At 37.1% G+C, this 17,214-nt stretch overlaps 1 protein-coding gene across 4 annotated transcripts; it reads right to left on the minus strand.

Annotated features, from left to right (window-relative positions):
- Nucleotides 1-9,214: 9,214 nt before the first annotated feature.
- LOC148875197 (65-kDa microtubule-associated protein 1-like) lies at nucleotides 9,215-16,677 on the minus strand. 4 transcript variants are annotated; one of them, XM_088964268.1, is made up of 12 exons: nucleotides 16,481-16,629; nucleotides 15,694-15,764; nucleotides 15,497-15,548; nucleotides 15,306-15,409; nucleotides 14,962-15,165; nucleotides 14,465-14,722; nucleotides 14,120-14,335; nucleotides 13,422-13,577; nucleotides 13,016-13,327; nucleotides 11,975-12,062; nucleotides 10,999-11,147; nucleotides 9,215-9,754 (listed from the first exon to the last, which is right to left on the minus strand). In XM_088964268.1, the coding sequence occupies exons 4-12, from the start codon at nucleotides 15,375-15,377 to the stop codon at nucleotides 9,452-9,454; spliced, it is 1,758 nt and encodes a 585-aa protein (XP_088820394.1). In that variant the 5' UTR covers nucleotides 15,378-15,409; nucleotides 15,497-15,548; nucleotides 15,694-15,764; nucleotides 16,481-16,629; the 3' UTR covers nucleotides 9,215-9,451. The 4 variants fall into 4 exon arrangements, with proteins under 4 accessions (XP_088820394.1, XP_088820392.1, XP_088820393.1 ...); XM_088964266.1 differs by lacking the exon at nucleotides 15,694-15,764 and having other exon boundaries at nucleotides 16,481-16,677; XM_088964267.1 differs by lacking the exon at nucleotides 15,694-15,764 and having other exon boundaries at nucleotides 16,124-16,490.
- Between the last annotated feature and the right edge of the window lie 537 nt (nucleotides 16,678-17,214).

Genomic DNA, 17,214 nt, shown 5'->3' on the forward strand with positions numbered 1-17,214 from the left:
GGATAGTTTTCATAAAGGGTTAATGATTAACTAAAATTGATAGAATATATACAGAATGGTTGTGGATAATCACTTTTGCATTTTCTTCATTTTTTAGGGATTGATTGAAAATTGTGGTAGTGGGTTGTTTGAAATGTGTCTAACTTTCCAAAAAAAATGAATATATCATGTGTCTAAACGGTCAGAAGAGGGGGGGTTACGGGCTTTAACAACAACTTCTTATTAAATGCCTAAAAAACTTCTTTTAATATATATATATAATGACCATTTTTCACCTCCCCCGAGACCATCATTTCTTGAAACGAAATGATGATGTGTCATGTCAACTTCTTTTAATATATATATAATGACTATTTTTCACCTCCCCTAAGACCATCATTTCTTGAAACGAAATGATGACGTGTCATATCAACTTCTTAGATAATGCATGAAAAACTTCCTTTAATATATATATAATGACTATTTTTCGCCTCCTCTAACGCCCATCATTTCTTGAAACGAAATGATGATATGTCATATTTTTATGGGTGTTAATATAATGTGGAGAGGAATAAACGTTTTTTAAAATTATATCGGACTGAATGGTTGGGTTGGAAAAATCGAGAACCAAAAACCTAACCAATTCTATTTCAGCCCAAAACCGCTAGCTTGGGTGGTCGATTCGGACAACGTTTTTTGGTCATTTTTTACTTTTTAATTTTTTATTATCTTTTTATTTTTTATTTTTTGTCAGAATGAGCCATCCATTTGGTTCGAACGGTCGAACCATTCAACTTGGAAACTGGGCCCCAAAATGGTTCCCTATCCGATTCAGTTTTAAAAAACTTGGTTTAAAGTGATGTCCAACCAAATAAAAAAGCAAAAAATTTTAAAGTGAAAAACATTTAAAGTAAGATAATACAAATAAATGTTTAAAGTAATAAATGGCCTCTCTGTAAACTCCAACAAAACCAATAAACGTTGAAAGCAATGTTTTTAAAATCATATCGGACCGGATGGTTGGATTGGAAAAATTGAGAACCGAAAACCTAACCAGTTCTGTTCCAACCCAAAACCGCTAACCTGGGTGGCCAACTCGGACAATGGTTTTTGGTCATTTTTTACTTTTTAATTTTTTATTATCTTTTTATTTTTTTCGTCAGAATGGGCCATCCATTTGGTTCGAATGGTTGAACCATTCAACTTGGGAACTGGGCCCTAAAACGGTTCCCCATCCGATTCAGTTTTAAAAAACTTGGTTTAAAGTGACGTCCAACCAAATAAAAAAGTAAACAATTTTTAAAGTGAAAAACATTTAAAGTAAGATAATACAAATAAACGTTTAAAGTAATAAATGGCCTCTCTGTAAACTCTAACAAAACCAAACATATACTTTGTCAGGCAAGAAAAAAGTCATTTATTTATCAAAAAAGAAAAAGTCATTATGTTGTTTTTATAACTTTTTTATAAAGCCTAAAATTCCTATATCCTGTTCAATGTATATAATCTAGACAATCCATGCAGATTATTTAGAAAAAAAAATGGTAAAATATAAAACGGAAAAGTACGGACAGACCCAATGCAAATTTCAAAATGTCAACAACTCACACTCTATGCACCAACGGCCCCTGTGAATTGGCATCAATTCCAAGCTAACACCTACCCCAACAGTACTTTGGGCCTACAAATTCTGACCTTGGGCTGAACCGTCATTCTCCCAATATAAAAACCTCCTCTAACTCTTCTAAGAAGGGCAAATTTCTTAAACGATCTATACGGTTTAGCTAATTGACTAACTCTACCCTTATTGTTTAATATTGTCTTAAAGTACCCCTAATTTTTTTGACAATTGTCTAAAACCTCCCCTTCCATTAACTTTATGTCACACTTTATCACATATCACATCACATGATTGATATATTTTCCAAAAATTCCTAAAATACCCTTTCTAACAAATTTTATAAGTCTGCTCCCATAGATCTCCATCTCCTTCTCCAGCATCATTCCGGTCACACCCACACTATCACACCCATTCAAATGTTGTTAGAGATCCTAGGTTGTACAGGTCACCTGACTAAAGGACAAGAAAGGGGAGAAGGCCAAGGCAGGAGAGGTGATGGTTTCCTTCTAGTTCGACACTCAAGCTGATGAAGCATATGTAGAGGCAGGCATTCAAAGGCAAAAAAATATCCATTTCAACGGTCTTTGTTCTATCAAGTCGAAGGTCCATTTCAGCAATTGTATGCTTTGAGGCCACCCAAGTTCAGGAGCAATTCCTCTGAAAGTGCTACTGCAATGACAATCCCATAATTAGCCACACTGCTAGCAAAGAAAAAAGGGATTTTTGGACTCCAATCCCCCTCAGAAATCAGATTTGCATCCCCCTCCTAGTCTACTAGTAGCCCCCCCCCCTATAAATTGCATTCTGCCCATGAATATGGCATCAATCCATGGGCAGGATTCTAGTCCACCCCTAGAAATCGTAGCTCCACCTAAGGGTGGACTGAACAGTAAAAACCTCAAGAAAAAATATTACCAGATTGAACACTATCCATGGAATCATTGAAATTACCAGACTGAAAAACAAAAATATTTTTAGACATTCCTATACGTAGAAATTTGGAAGAGAAACCTAGGGTCTGTTTGGTTTTCAAGAATAGGGGTCTGGAATCGGAATCAGAATGGGCTATTCCAATTCCAACTGTTTGGTTGCGCGGAATCGGAATCCCATTCCCATTCCTGCTAGAATGCCATTCCTCCATTTGAGGGAATGGCCATTCCCTACCCCTCCCTTGGGAATGGAATCCTATTCCTGCTAACTTTAATTCTCATTCTCATTCCTGTCTGAACCAAACAAAGTATGGGAATGGACCATTCCGATTCCGATTCCAGAGGATTCCAATTCTGATTACGAACCAAACGGACCCTTAGAAACCTTGAGAGGGTGAAATCAACGGAGAAGGAGATGCCTGACCCATATATTCCACATAAGTTCATTCTCCAAATTTAACACACTCATTGGAAAAGGGGATCTAAGCAAACTTCACCAAGCTATAATTTGGAAAATAAAGAAGCAAACTTAACTAATATTGATCATGGGCAGAGATTCTCATGAGCTTGTATGATACTCTTTTCAACATGGTTTTCAAAATCGGACCAGACCAGATGGTCGGACCGGAAAAACTAGTAACCAGTCAGCCACTCGGGTCCGACTTTACTAGAAACCGGATATTTGAAAAAAAATGTTAAAAAGTAAAAAGAAACCGCTGACTCGAGTGGTCGAACTACTAAACCGTTCGACCCGAGTAGTGGTTCGCAGGTTTTTTTTTAATGTTTTAAATAAAAAACAAATTATAAAATACCAATTATATTCCAACCAGTTCAATTTTCAAATCCCAGTCCCTTATTCAGTTTAGCCTTTAGGGTTATTTCCCGAGTTCCCTCCTCACTCCTCAGTCCTCTCAAGTCTCAACCCTCACACCCTACCACCTGTGGCAGCCATCAACTCCAGCATCCGATGGTGACACACACCGACAAACTTGCAGCAATGAAAAGAGTCACCCTCACCCAAGCACTTGTAGCGGCATCCGACAACGAAAAGATTCACTAGACACCAACACTTGCAATGGCAACTTGCAGCGGCACTCAGCACTCGACGAGCTTGCTGATTCAATACACAAGATGTATGCAGTCTTATACCCACGAAGGCTTCAAAACCTGAACTGATAAGCAAGGAATATCTTAAGTTTTATCAAATCAACACATTCTTATTCTTCTATCCTTCTTGTTCTTCATTTCCTATGAAAAAAACAGGGTCTCATCCTATATTTTTTTGAATTTTTTTTCTTTTTTTCTTCTCAAAATATGTTTTGATATGAAATTTATGCTTTCTTCTCAAAATATGTTCAGATAATTTTTTCTGAACTGATATGCTTTTTTCTTCTCAAAAAAATAGGTGCTCATTACATATTTTTTCTATATTTTTTGAATTTTTTGTATTTTCTGTATTTTACTATTTTTATATTTAGATATTTTTATTTTTTTCATATGTTGTTTTTTTCCTGTATTTTTCTGTGCATTTTTTGTATTTTATTTAAATTTCTATGGTATTTTTTATTATATATAAATATTTTTTGTTTATTTATTTATTTATGACATCACGGATCGAACCACTCGACCTAGACGATTGAACCACCAAACCGGAAAATGGTGCCCTGACCGGTTCGATTTTAAAAACCATGCTTTTCAATGCCATCAACAATGAGATCAAATGATTTACGCACAAGCACAACGGATGTCACAATAGCATGAGTGTGGATACCACTAATGGCAATATTGGCAGCATATTGCCTATGGAAATGTTGTTTCATAAACCACTCACATATATGCAAGTTTTTGGTTGCTTGTGCTTTGGCCAAAACACATCACCCATACGTCATAAATTTGATACTTGTGCTAAGAAATTTGTTTTTATGGGCTACGTGTTTGGTTCCAATGTGAATTTATTTATATTGATACAAAACTATGGTAGTGCAAATGTTTTTTGTGCAAATTGTGATTTATTTTTATTCCAAATTTTACCTTATTTTGTTTTGATTGCATTACAAACCATGTAAAATAAGATCTAAAGTAGGATAATGTAAAACTCAAAATAAAATTTGATCAGAATTTGCATTCTTTTCATTTACATTTTTATATATTTACAGTGATGTAAATAAAATTGCACTGCAACCAAACACAACCTTATGCGCAAAAAGTCTTATTGGGTTTATGACTTGACCACACACACCATCTTTACTTCTTGCGACATTACTCAATGCCTTAGTTCCCATCCTGTTATTCATTGCCCTAAAGTGATGACGGGCCTCTACCAAGCTTACAACTTGACCAGCTTGCAAATCCAATTCATGATAATTGGCTTTGACCCAATATTAACAATTCCATGAATTCACAACCTTACCGGTGTTACTTGCCTCCATCACTTAAGCCTACGACCCACACCACTATCCAAACCACAACCGTGGACCCATCCTCCTTGGTCGAGTCCACCACATTTGTTGAAGCTATTAAAAATGCTCACTAGCGAAAGGCCATGACTGAAGAAATAGAAGTGCTACAAACACAACAATACATGGTCTATTGTTGAATTACCACAGGCATTGGGCGAATGACCCATTAGGTCTAAATGGGTGTACAAAATCAAATTCAATGTGGATGGATCTATTGAACGTTATAAGGCTTGTTTGGTGGCCAAAGGCTAAACCCAAATAAAGGGCCTTGACTACCATGATACCTATATGCCCGGGACCAGATTTAATAAGTACAATATAATTAAGTATGTTAAATGAACACTTGATAAATATTTTGAAAATTGTCAAAAAAATTTATCAAATGCTCATTTAACATACTTACAATGTTATACCTACTTGATCCAAACTGCCTATGCTCCGATTGCCAAACTCACAACAGTCAAATGCCTTCTTGCAATTGTTGTTGTTAAAGGATGGTCTTACAAGATACTGGCATGATTGAATGCCAACCAACAACGCCAATTCTATTATTTTTCTGGTCCTCTGTTGGAAGAACATACACAAGGCCTGAACTTATGTATCTGATTGTGACAAGGCTTAGACTTAGTTATTCAGTCAACACTCACAGAAGCCCACTCAAGAGCATATGGATGCTGCCTTCCGCGTATTACGATATCTCAAAACAGCACCATCTTATGACATCTTCCTTTCTTCTACAACGGACCTGACTCTCAAAGCATTTTGTAATTTAGACTGGATCACTTGTCCTATAACCAGGCACTCTACAATGGGCTATGCCACCATGTTAGGTGATTCTTTTCTATCTTTGAACACTAAGAAGCAAAGAACGGTCTCCCATGGCAGTCACAACTGCAGAATTACTATGGTTAAAGGCTTAAAGCAACTATATTCTGAGCTCACTATCTCGTTCACAACTCTATTAATGCATCCTTATTGTGATAGCCAAATATCCCTACACATTGCCAATAGTCCAGTCAATCCCAAGTGTTCCAATCACATTGAGATAGACTATCATTTTATCCATGAACACATTGAGAAGAAAGATATAGCCACTCATCATCTTCCGAGCAGAGAACAACTTGCTGATCTTCTTACAAAAGCATTAGGTGTTGATTAGTTCTCTACTTTAACTCGCAATCACATGGGTTAATATATATATGTGTGTGTATGTAAAAAAAAATCCCATAAATGAATCATTTATTTTTTGATTGATTTGCCCCCAAAAGTTTGTTAGAAACAAATGAAGAAACAGGGGAATGGGAAGAAGATGAAATTGATTTGGGTAGTAAAGATGTTGGTTTCTCATGGCAGACTTCTTCCGAAGGCATATATCAGAATTGCCTTTAATTACATCCCATTGGCATCTTTGGTTGAAATTCGTGTTCTCAAAACTCTAGAGATTAAAATAAAAACCCGCTAACTGGAGAATCCCAAGACCCGATGGTAGGAAACATTATGAAATTAGATTGTACCATAACTAATATGCAATCCTTTCCTTAATTTTCTTGGACTCCTGTCTCCAAAATTGAGGAAATGAAATCCCGTTTTGCATTTTACAATCTTTGTTTTGAAGGAAAAATGCACAGCTCTTGCAACTCCTTTTTTCCTTGAAATAATTTTTTTAGTTGCGGTTGGAGAAGAATAAAAAAGCAGTTTTATTGCCATTACTAAGGTTTGAAGAACAACCTTCACAAATTGAACTACAGGTGGGAAGGAAGTACAAAATACCTTTCATATGTTACATACAAAAGCTATAGGCCTGGAATCAGGCCTGGCCCAACGTGGGCCCATGTAGGCTCAAGCCTGAGCTTTATATCATGCATGGGCCCAAACTATAGCCCCCTTAGCACAAGTGCGAAAGCCCAATCTAGATTGGTCTATGATGATCCCTAATTTAGGGCTATAAGTAGGGGTGAGCAAATGGGTAGGTTCTACCCATAACTAGGGATGTCAACGGTATTCAAAAATCCAATTTTGAATTCAAGATTCGACATAATCGAATTGAATTCAGATAATTCAAATATCTAATTGGTTGAATTCGGATATCCTATTCATATCGAATAGTTAATTGGATTTGAATTCAGATATGACCTGATTCGATTCGATAAATATCCGAATTTGAACGATTATTTAATTCTTATATATAATATATAAAATATTTAAATATTTTATATAATGCATTATATAAAATAATTAAATTATATAAGTAATTTATACATGTATATACTATATAAATAAAATATTTATTTTATATATTTATTAATTACTTAAAATAATTAATTGGTCAAATTCTAATTGAATTGAATATTCGAATATTTAATTGAATTCAAATTCAAATATTCAATCCATTTACACCCCTACCCATAACCAAATGGAATCGGCCTTGAACCAACCCTATTTAATCTATTACAGGGTAGGATTGACTCCCACCCAGGCCAATTCTAGGGTATAGGGGTTTACTCTACTCAAACCACCCTGATGAACATTGGTTGGTCTTAGTGGAACCAGCCTTGGAACCAAACTTGCCATGAAATAAACTCCAAAATATTTTTGAGGATGTAAAGATTTGAACCCAAGCACTCATGGTTCCAAAGGCATGGTCTTACTTAACCATTGAGTTACTTAAATGATTTGATCATTTGTTTTTATTTTAATATTTGTTTGTGTATAATAAGTAATGTAAAAGGTAATGCTTACAAAACCTAAACTATAATAACAAGTTTTGAACTATATATATATATATAATCTACATATTAAATTACTCAATTTAATCAATAAAGATAATATAAATTTTAAACTATATATTATATTCATTGAAAATCAAAATTTTAAAGAACATGTTTAATTTTTTAAGGGGGAGTAAATAAAGAATAAGTGGTTCCACATGTAGACCCTGGAATCAACACCTGCCAAGGTTGAAAACGACTTTGGAACAAAAATCTAGAACCAACACTTACAGGATAAGTTCAAAGTTCTGTCATGGAACCTAACCAAACCTACCCATGCTCACCCCTAGCTACAAGCCAGGTTGCTAAATTTGAAGAATTTCAACATCAGAATTGGGTTTGGGTTCAAGCCTATTGAACATTTATCAAACTCCCAACAAACCCGACCCAAATTGCACCCGCTTTGGGTTAGAAAATTTGGGTTTTGCCTTGACATCAATTTTGAGTCATAATTAGGGTCCATGTACGTAATGCATGTACGTAATGCATGCAAAATAGTATTCCCTTGATTTCATGTTGACACGCAATACGTAATATGATAATTGATGACATGCATGCATTTGTAAATGACGATGCAAATTGTGCACGTGATGGGATTCGTTGTGAGCGCCTCATGCATTAAGAATATCTCTTGTGAATAATAATAAATACATATAAAAGATGTGAGCATAAGGTGCCAGGTGTGATGAGCAGATCCGATCTCGTTGCGCACAGGGACACGGTGAATATAAATAGAAACATGCAGAAGCTTCTTTCCATGCGTTGTTAAAAACTTAAATAAATAGCTGCTTCACACACTGAGATGTGCACATGGAGGGTTTGTGAGGCGCGGCGGATGTGATCTCTTATTTTTGTCCATTTTGTTAGGTAGACCGTATTTAATACCAAAAATACCGTTTTGCAGAAAACGCAACAGGCGCTTGGGGACAAATTTTATAAATGTAATTTAACAGACACCATATATATATAACTCGGCCACTCACATGATATGATATATCGGGAAATGATAAAAAAGTGAAAAACAACACTACTTTTTTCTGAGTTGTCACATCCTTATCGCAGCAAAATATTTTTAATAATAAAAGTAACACTAGAAAGTTTGAACACGCACACGTTTAAAAAGTTATTATTCACGGGGATGTTTCCAAGGCGCCCCTGTGTGAGGACATTGGGCATTGCATGGCTGATCATGTGAACTGAATCACATTTAAGAAAAAACGCCTTCTACACCAAACACCAAATAAGCAAGTGATACAATAGATTGTACACCAGCCCCAGCCCATAATTGTTTTGGTCAATTAGAGACTACTGGACAATATTAGACGGAACCAAATCCCATTTAGAATCCAAACTTCTGTCACAATCGCAGGGGGAATAGATTATAAAACTCATAGGTCGTATCATCACCACCTCTTTCAAAACTGACATATAAATCCAATTCGAGTTGCATTTCTAAGGTTTGTTAAAGATCATCAATTTCTTTTTCCTTCTCTGAACGAGATGCAGATGAAGATCCAGTAAAGGTTATGAATAAAAGCTTCTAAATGCCAAATGAACGTACTTCTCATCCAGTCCATAAATTCTACTTGCTATTGAAAGGATACATTCCTCTAATTACTTATCAGAAAAGATACATTCCTTTAATTTTGCAACTACACTACCTAATATTACCACAGCTGTGTAAGCCTACAAAGATCATGGTGAAGCCTGAGTAAAGTCAGTGCCTGATGCAGGTGATCCTGGATCGTCTTTTGATATGGCTACATAGTTAACAGGAGCTACAGGCCGGTTAGTGTCTCTCTTTCCATCCTTGCTCAAGGATCTCGTGCCGTTTTGATGGGAATTCAGAGATAATCGTCGACTAGGAGTATTACTTGTAACTCCATTAGAACGTGGGCCCACCACCTTTTTTGGACCAAGTGGTCTGTTGGGACTCGGCCTTGAACCAAATATGGCTTCTTGTTCTGTGTTTAGTTGCTCATGGAATCGCTTCTGGTCCTGTAAATGCCTCTTCATCAACACCAGCCGAATAGTAATAATATAGATATATATGTATTTGGTAAAAGAATATCTACACAATCCAGGAAGCTGATCAGGTGGCAACCCATATGTCATATATGTTTGCTACATTTTTTTTTTGATAGATTTTTTTTATGTTTGCTACATTTACCCTATGGTCATGCAGCCTGTCCTATTATGCAGCCCCCAAGCACCTACATGTGAAACCAAAGCAATGGTTGGGTATAGAATGTTTCACTTAGCATTAAACAGGTCAACCAGGGGATCACCTATATCTCTAATCAATCAATTGTCCAAGTTGGGCAAATCATCCTTCCATGAGATGAAATTGGGAACCTTTATTTATCAGATAGGGCCAACAAATCTGTATGGGAAGTTGGGAACATTTTACCCATTCACCTCAAGGGGATGACTTTGCTCGACAGGTCATAAACCAATATATCTTCCATGGGAGAGTATCTCAGAACCCTCTTGTTATCCGAGGGCTAAGTCTCAACCCAATAGTTCTTGGTACATTGCAATCAAATCCCAGAATCGAAACTTTCAGGGATTGGTGTTGCTTCAGAAATATCTCAATATAATGGATAAGCCACATCAGCCACAACCTCCCAAGTGGCTGATGCAGGGATGGCCACCTAAATTCTTTTCAGCATTTGAAAGCAGTTCATCCAAAATAAATTCACTATGACAAAAAAAAAAAAAAAAAAAAAATAGAAACATGAGATAACCTTGAAACCTTAAAAAAAGACTTCAACCCTATTCATATAACATTTCCTAAAATGAATCGAATCTAGATGATGAATTTAGCATGTGTTTGGATTGGGACAGAGTCACAGAAATGGAAATTAGAAACAAAAAAGGATTTGCAAGGTCCACTCCATTGTTCTGCTCCTAAAAGTGAAGAAACAAAAACATGGAGGATAACAGACTTTTTGCCACATCTTTTGTCAAGTCGATAGAAAATAGAATGAACCTAGGGTGTAGTCATTCCCATTGTTCATTTAATTGCAGAACCCATGATGCTTTTCCACTTCCACCCACAATCCAAACACAGCCTTACGGAATAAATTTAGAGTGATTACATTGAATGGTATCCAAACAGTCCATAAATGAAATCATTATCAACATATTTTTTTTAATTTCCCCTAATTAGAACAACAAATAACAGCACTGCTGATACTGATGATCTTAAAAGAGTCTTCTGAGAGTGGAATTCTACTTACCCTCATTCTCCGCTTCTCTTCTTCTCTGTCATGTCTGAGCATGGCATATTCATCTAGCATGGCTAAGAGAGGAACACCGTCATAAGTAAATGACATGCCACGGTCCTCCTCCCATGCCTGCACCTTGGCCACTAAGGTGTCAACTAGAGCTACAACACCAAGAAAACCAATTATTAACGTTGGGTAATCTGCAGTTCAAATGATAAAGGTAGTTGCCAGACAATGACATAGATGCAGAAAGCAAGAACCAAATCATTCTATATCCATGATGAGCACAAAATGCATGTCTATTGGACAACAAGTGCCAGATGCATTAATATCCTAGAAGATCTCCCACGGAAGACTCATCAGATAACAATGACAAAAAAAAACTTCATCTGTTCTGTATGTCATCAGGAATGTGTTGGCATCAAACCATCAATTATGCCCTTGATCCAGAAATGCCCTCTAACCATGTAACTCTATAATATGAAATCCAACAAAAGAGAAATCTTTTTTATAGATAAGAGTTAATTTTATTGAAAACAGTAAATATTACATAAACTTTTTATAGAGAGCAGATTTTACTCTCTCCCCTTACATTTTGTTTACAATTGAGTCCAAGAGAAACTCAGCAGCCATACAGTTTGCTGATGTTTGAACCCATTTAATTTGAATTTGAACATTCCTATTCAACCACCTAAATTGCTGTATTTTATTTCTGTAGGACCACAATGCTGTTTCATTTTTCATCAGCCAAACTAATAACCACCTTAGAATCACCTTCAATGATTAATCTTTCTATATTCAAATCTCTTGCCCGCTGAACCCCCAGTATATCAGCCATAACTGTTGCCCTTAACGAGTCTCCGACTCCAATTGCCCCGAGCCACATGCCCTTCATCATTTCTAAAGACCCCTCCCAATCGAACAAAAATCTTTTGCTCTGGAAATTCATAACTACATGACAAATATAGCACCATAAATCCAAGCATACCTGGAATTTTGTTGACCAAAATACGAGCTTTCTCTGCACGCTTGAGATTTATGTGTGCACCTCTGCTTGAGTTATATCTGTTCTCATCCTGTTACAGAAAGCCCTTGTTAGAGAGTTAGAAATCCATCTGCAACTGAAAAGATAATGGCTTGTATATGGGAATGCAATGGGGAAGAAGAAAAAATCCATGCCCTCATGTCCTTTTCTGTATTACATTCTCCCTAACACAAAATGCACACAAAGAAAAAGGAAAAAAAAAAGGAAAAAGAAATCAATGTTCACCACATAAGAGAAGCATAAGTATGCATGTGTAGCAGAGGAAGGCATGCAGTTACGGTTATCAATAGATAGGGGTCAGAACAGATTTGAGGCTAACTGGAGTTAATAGAGTAATGCACTCCTTAAGATTGAACCTGGTTGGGCTTAAACAAGATAAACTCTCAAGTCTAATCCACCACGTATAAGATATTCCACAAGCTAATACAGGATCTGTGTTATGCTTCAATTATACACTCAACCCTGATTAAACCCTTAATAGAAGGGTGACCATTGACCACCTAAGGGAAAGAACCAAGCCAAGTATCTATAATGATCCAAGCCTGTATGCAGGTTATTTACTGACATATTAAGATGACTCCCACCATCCATCATTACATTTCACTGGAACCCCAAGAAATACATAATCAAGAAAGAAATCCAACTAATTTGATTGTTAAGAAATATGAGGTTGATCACAAAGCAAGGAGATATCATGACTGATAAAACAGTAGGTTCCAAGATATCTGCATTAGCACATGTTGATTTTCTAACCTAGGTGGGAAAACAAGGATCTGAGCGTTTGGTTCTTGTGTCCAACAAGGCCAATTCTGAAGTTGTTTGGAAAACAACAGTAAACTTTTCAAGGGCCTTCCCACAACAATCATAAGTCAAAATGTCCTCACTAAATCTCTGAAACCTAGAAAAGGACACAGGTCAGATGAACTCGCTAATCTGTTGAAGAAAGCATAATGTTATTGGAGAGAAGAAAGAGATCATGCATACCCTATTGTAATCTTCTAGCCAACTCTCCTCTTCACAAGCTGACATCCATTTCTCAACCTTGTCCAATATTTCTTTTCTGCTGAGGGCCTCTTCTTTTGCTTTTAAGATCTGATTATCCATGTCGGCCAGCAACTCAGAAGGCTCAATATTCCCCGAGTCGATTAGAGCCATTATTTTTTCTCGAGCTGCATCTGAATCAATTTCTATGTGAGCACGAACAAATATTTCTTCAAGTTCAACTTGCTTTTTAAAAGCGATCTCCTTCATCCTGCTCGCTTTTAGCTGATCAAGCCTTTCAACTTCCACCTCAGCCTTCACATCATAAACAAGATAGTAAGAGAACATTACCAAATCCACTTAAACTTAAGCACATAGTAAACACATAGACCAGATAGGCCTTCCAAACCTGTTCGATCAGATCAAGAGCAAGGGCACCGGGGACAATAACCTCATCTACAGAAGCTGAGATGTTACAAGTAACATGATCAAACAAACTACGCTCCTCATTGAGGGTGTCCATCAGGTTCCAAAGATCAGATAGCTGGGCTGCTAATTCTTGAAGCTAAAAAGAAGTTGACATTACTTAGAATAATCAAATTCATTGTTCCGATCAAATAAAAAATATTTTACAGGTAAAAATGACCATTAAGAAAAAGAGAAGCAAAGGACTTCCTCCTATGAAAAACACAACTGGATTGCAGGTGAACAAACTAAAAAAGTTTCAAACATGTTCTTTCAGGATATGGTACATACAAGAACAACCATTTACACAAGTAGAGCTAAATATCTCTGAAAATATGGAGCATCAAGCATGACATGAGAATGTCACAACTTATCCTTTTTCAGCTGGATCAAGTCAGTACATCTAATAACAATTTACATATACTGTCAATGATTTTCACATAATAAGAAAAAAATTATGATTTGATATTGTTGTACATATAAGAACAAGTCAATAAGCTAAATTTTCTAGGATTACCATGTCTAAGAAAATCATGCATATCTTATCTAGCGCACAGAGTTGTGCATGCCGTGCAATATAACCTTGATGAGCAAAGTTCAGCAATGGTGAACTCAGAGCTGAACAGCTAAAAGGATCATTACCTTCAGCAGCCTTTGCTTCTTGTCTTCTTTCAATGCTAGTACAGTCTTAGCCAGCCTGGCTAGAGTGTCATTGCTAATACTTTTAGACTGAACACCAATGGAGTCATCCAAGCTTGGATGAACTTCAGTAATGGTACTGAAGAAATCCAACCCCAATACAGCACAGAGATCATGCACTGTGCTTACAAAGTCAAGGACCTTGTGCAACCTATCAGCCTGCAAGATCAAAAGACAGAGGAGGTCATCAATTTAATGGAAGAGATAGAACAATGGAACAAGTTTGGAGAAAATATGACTTGAACCATCTCTCACTAACTGGAGCATTTATGAGGGTAAGAAACACACCTTCTCCTTTTGAAGTTCTTGAAGTTGAGCATGAAATTCATCGAACTTCTTCAGGGATAGGTCAGACTCATCAACTACAGGAGTCCCTACTTGCTCACTAAGTTTTAAGTTTCCAGCAATCTCTCCACATATTTTCTGAATTTGCGACTGTACATCAGAAAATTCCTTTATTCTCTCCTCTTTCTGCTTGCATAGTTGTTCCAAAACTGGGGCTATAGCTGCAAGCTGCTCCTTGATTGTCCCTGACGTCTTCTCAGGCTGTAAATAAGAAAGAGTGTATCTATGAGAAAATCAGAACTTGCAAAGTGATAAAATTGCATTCTTGTATGTTAAGATCTATAATCTATCAACGCACATACAAAAATGCCCACATATTTAAGTACTTTTAATTCTTTTTTTGTTTTTTCCGATACAGAGTAGTTTTAGTTAAATGAGCATGGAACTTACTATTAGATGAATGATAATATAGATATATAGTTGCATGGCTTTGTACTCACCACTCCAACAAAAGTTTTCTCTCCCAGAGCTGAGAGAAGACTTGAGAGTTCAGATTTGGCATCAGCCAAGGCCTGGAGAAGTTGTGCCCTTGACTTCGCAGCCTGATCAACTTTCCTCTTGTAAACATCCAAGCACTCCTGCTCTAACTGAAGCAACATTTTGTCACGTTCCTCATCACTCTCACCAACTTCATCCCATATTTGCTGCATTATAACAAATTTTTTGTCAGTTTCCACAGAAATTGCAATCATTTGTTGCAATTTTCTCTGTTTATCAAAGTGAGATCCAAACTCTCCAAAGAAAACTATAAATAAAGACAAAAAAACAAAGAAAGCTATATTGCCTGCAATTGATGCAATAAAGACCCGCAAGTTATTTCTCCAACAATTGGATTCTGAGACTCGGTCACTGCCATTGTAGCTTTTCTAAAAATTACAACCCCCCCCCCTGCATTGCACAAGAAAGTACAAAAGTTTCGCTTCAGAGTCACTAGGGGTAAAATATGCCAAGAAACAAGATGCAAACTCCACCTACCTTATAGACACAAAGATATATGGCCCTTCACCAGGTAAGTATATTCATATATCTGAAAGCAAAATGTAAACAATCAGTCAGAAGAACAAGAACGCAAAAATTTAACAATTATAGACTACCATGGTCTGGAGCATACATATTTACGCTAATCTTCTAAACTACAGAAACCGGAGACATTCTAGAAAGGGCAAACCTACTTCACACAGAATTACAGCAGATCTACTAGTTAGGGCCTTCCATCGAGTTCATAACTTCAAAGAATTCAAATCTGCCATTAAACAATAGAAAAGCAAAACTAATGTTCACCCACTTCCCTGTAGAAAAGAAATTTCAATCCAGGACAAAAAACGAGCGTATAATAACAATATTTCTTCGGAGCGTAACATGTTAGGAGCACAAAATTAGTTTCCACGTCAAGATCTCACATATCAGGACGCACCAATGCAGTGACAAGGCAAGCATCTAGAAATCTAGAATTGCATTATGACATTCTCAGTTGCTAAACCCTTAAACCCTACTTCGTTCGACTCGAATTCACTTAAACCAACAAAATCTGGCACTGAATGAAAATTGCAAATTCAGAAAGATTAAACCCAAAAAACAAGCGAAGTGGACAAGATTACAGACCCTAAAACAGTAAGCATAACCAGTTCTAATCATAAGAATTCCAACTCCTAGAGCCGAGATTCAACCAGAAGCATTCAATCATTAAACCCAGAGAAACCCTTACTCCATTAAAAGATCCCCGTCAATACGAACAACAAAACCCCACATTCATCCCAATGAGACACCACATGAACAAAGAATTCTCAGATCTCTATATCCTGTCAAATCAGAGCCATCTCAGCTCGAGACAAAAAAGAAAACATGACTCGAGATGAGATCACGACCGAACTAATAGTGACACTTGGTACATGTCTACTTTCAAAGAACAACAGCAGAAAGATGAGATGGATAACGCGGCACTCGGACCGCCGAACGTACCAAGATCGTTATCGGAGCTAGGACTCGAGATTTCTGGTTTGAGATCTAAGCGTTTCATCACAGTGGAGTGTCTCGAGGGACACACAGGCGATGGGCACTCCGGTCCGTGCGCTACTCGGAAAAAGACAGAGAAGAAAAATGCGGTGAGTGGGAGTATGCTTGCGGGAAATGTCCTGAAAATCCTGATGACTCGCGTCTCCGTATTGGAAGGGTAATTACGAAAAAAGGGACGTCCTTAGCATCAAATTACCCATTTGCCCTTGAAATTTTGGCTCAATAGCTCAGGGTTTTGACTCTCGAGTGGCCCATAGGTGATAGGCCCACTACTACTAGCCGTGAAGCCGTTAGCCGTCTAGGCCCCGCTTCTGAGGTGGGACCCCTGGCTCTAGTTTTCAGGTTGCTTGTCTTTTTGGCTTCTAGATCAGGTAATTCCAACCGTCCGATTTGTGTTAGATCCTTTGGAACGATGAACTGGGCAGTTATATATCACTGTTCAATGTTCATCTAATCAAACCAGTTACCGCCTACGGGACGGTCATATCCCTCGTAGTTCTACGAAATTACGTCTTGGAACAAAGCAGGTGGAATTGGGGATAAAACACGGGCTTTGTAGATTGTAGTAGTTGGGTTGGATCAGGAGGGGCCGAGGGGGTAATGACTGGTGAGTGGGGGTGGGAGGAGCGAAGGACGACGGACATAAAAGTTGTAGTTGAAAAAGAACAACAATTTGTTAG

The sequence above is a fragment of the Nelumbo lutea genome, chromosome 1, assembly GCF_056320005.1.
Source record: "Nelumbo lutea isolate HS-2025 chromosome 1, American lotus-T2T, whole genome shotgun sequence".
Classification (NCBI taxonomy): Eukaryota; Viridiplantae; Streptophyta; class Magnoliopsida; order Proteales; family Nelumbonaceae; genus Nelumbo; species Nelumbo lutea.

Excerpts from the sequence above, each read along its gene's own strand:
- LOC148875197 (XM_088964266.1), bottom strand. The coding sequence starts at position 15,377 with ATGGCAGTGACCGAGTCTCAGAATCCAATTGTTGGAGAAATAACTTGC. Across the intron at positions 15,166-15,305 it reads CTTTATTGCATCAATTGCAG|CAAATATGGGATGAAGTTGG; the intron begins GCAATATAGCTT and ends GTTATAATGCAG. Across the intron at positions 11,148-11,974 it reads TTTGGTCAACAAAATTCCAG|CTCTAGTTGACACCTTAGTG; the intron begins GTATGCTTGGAT and ends TTGGTGTTGTAG.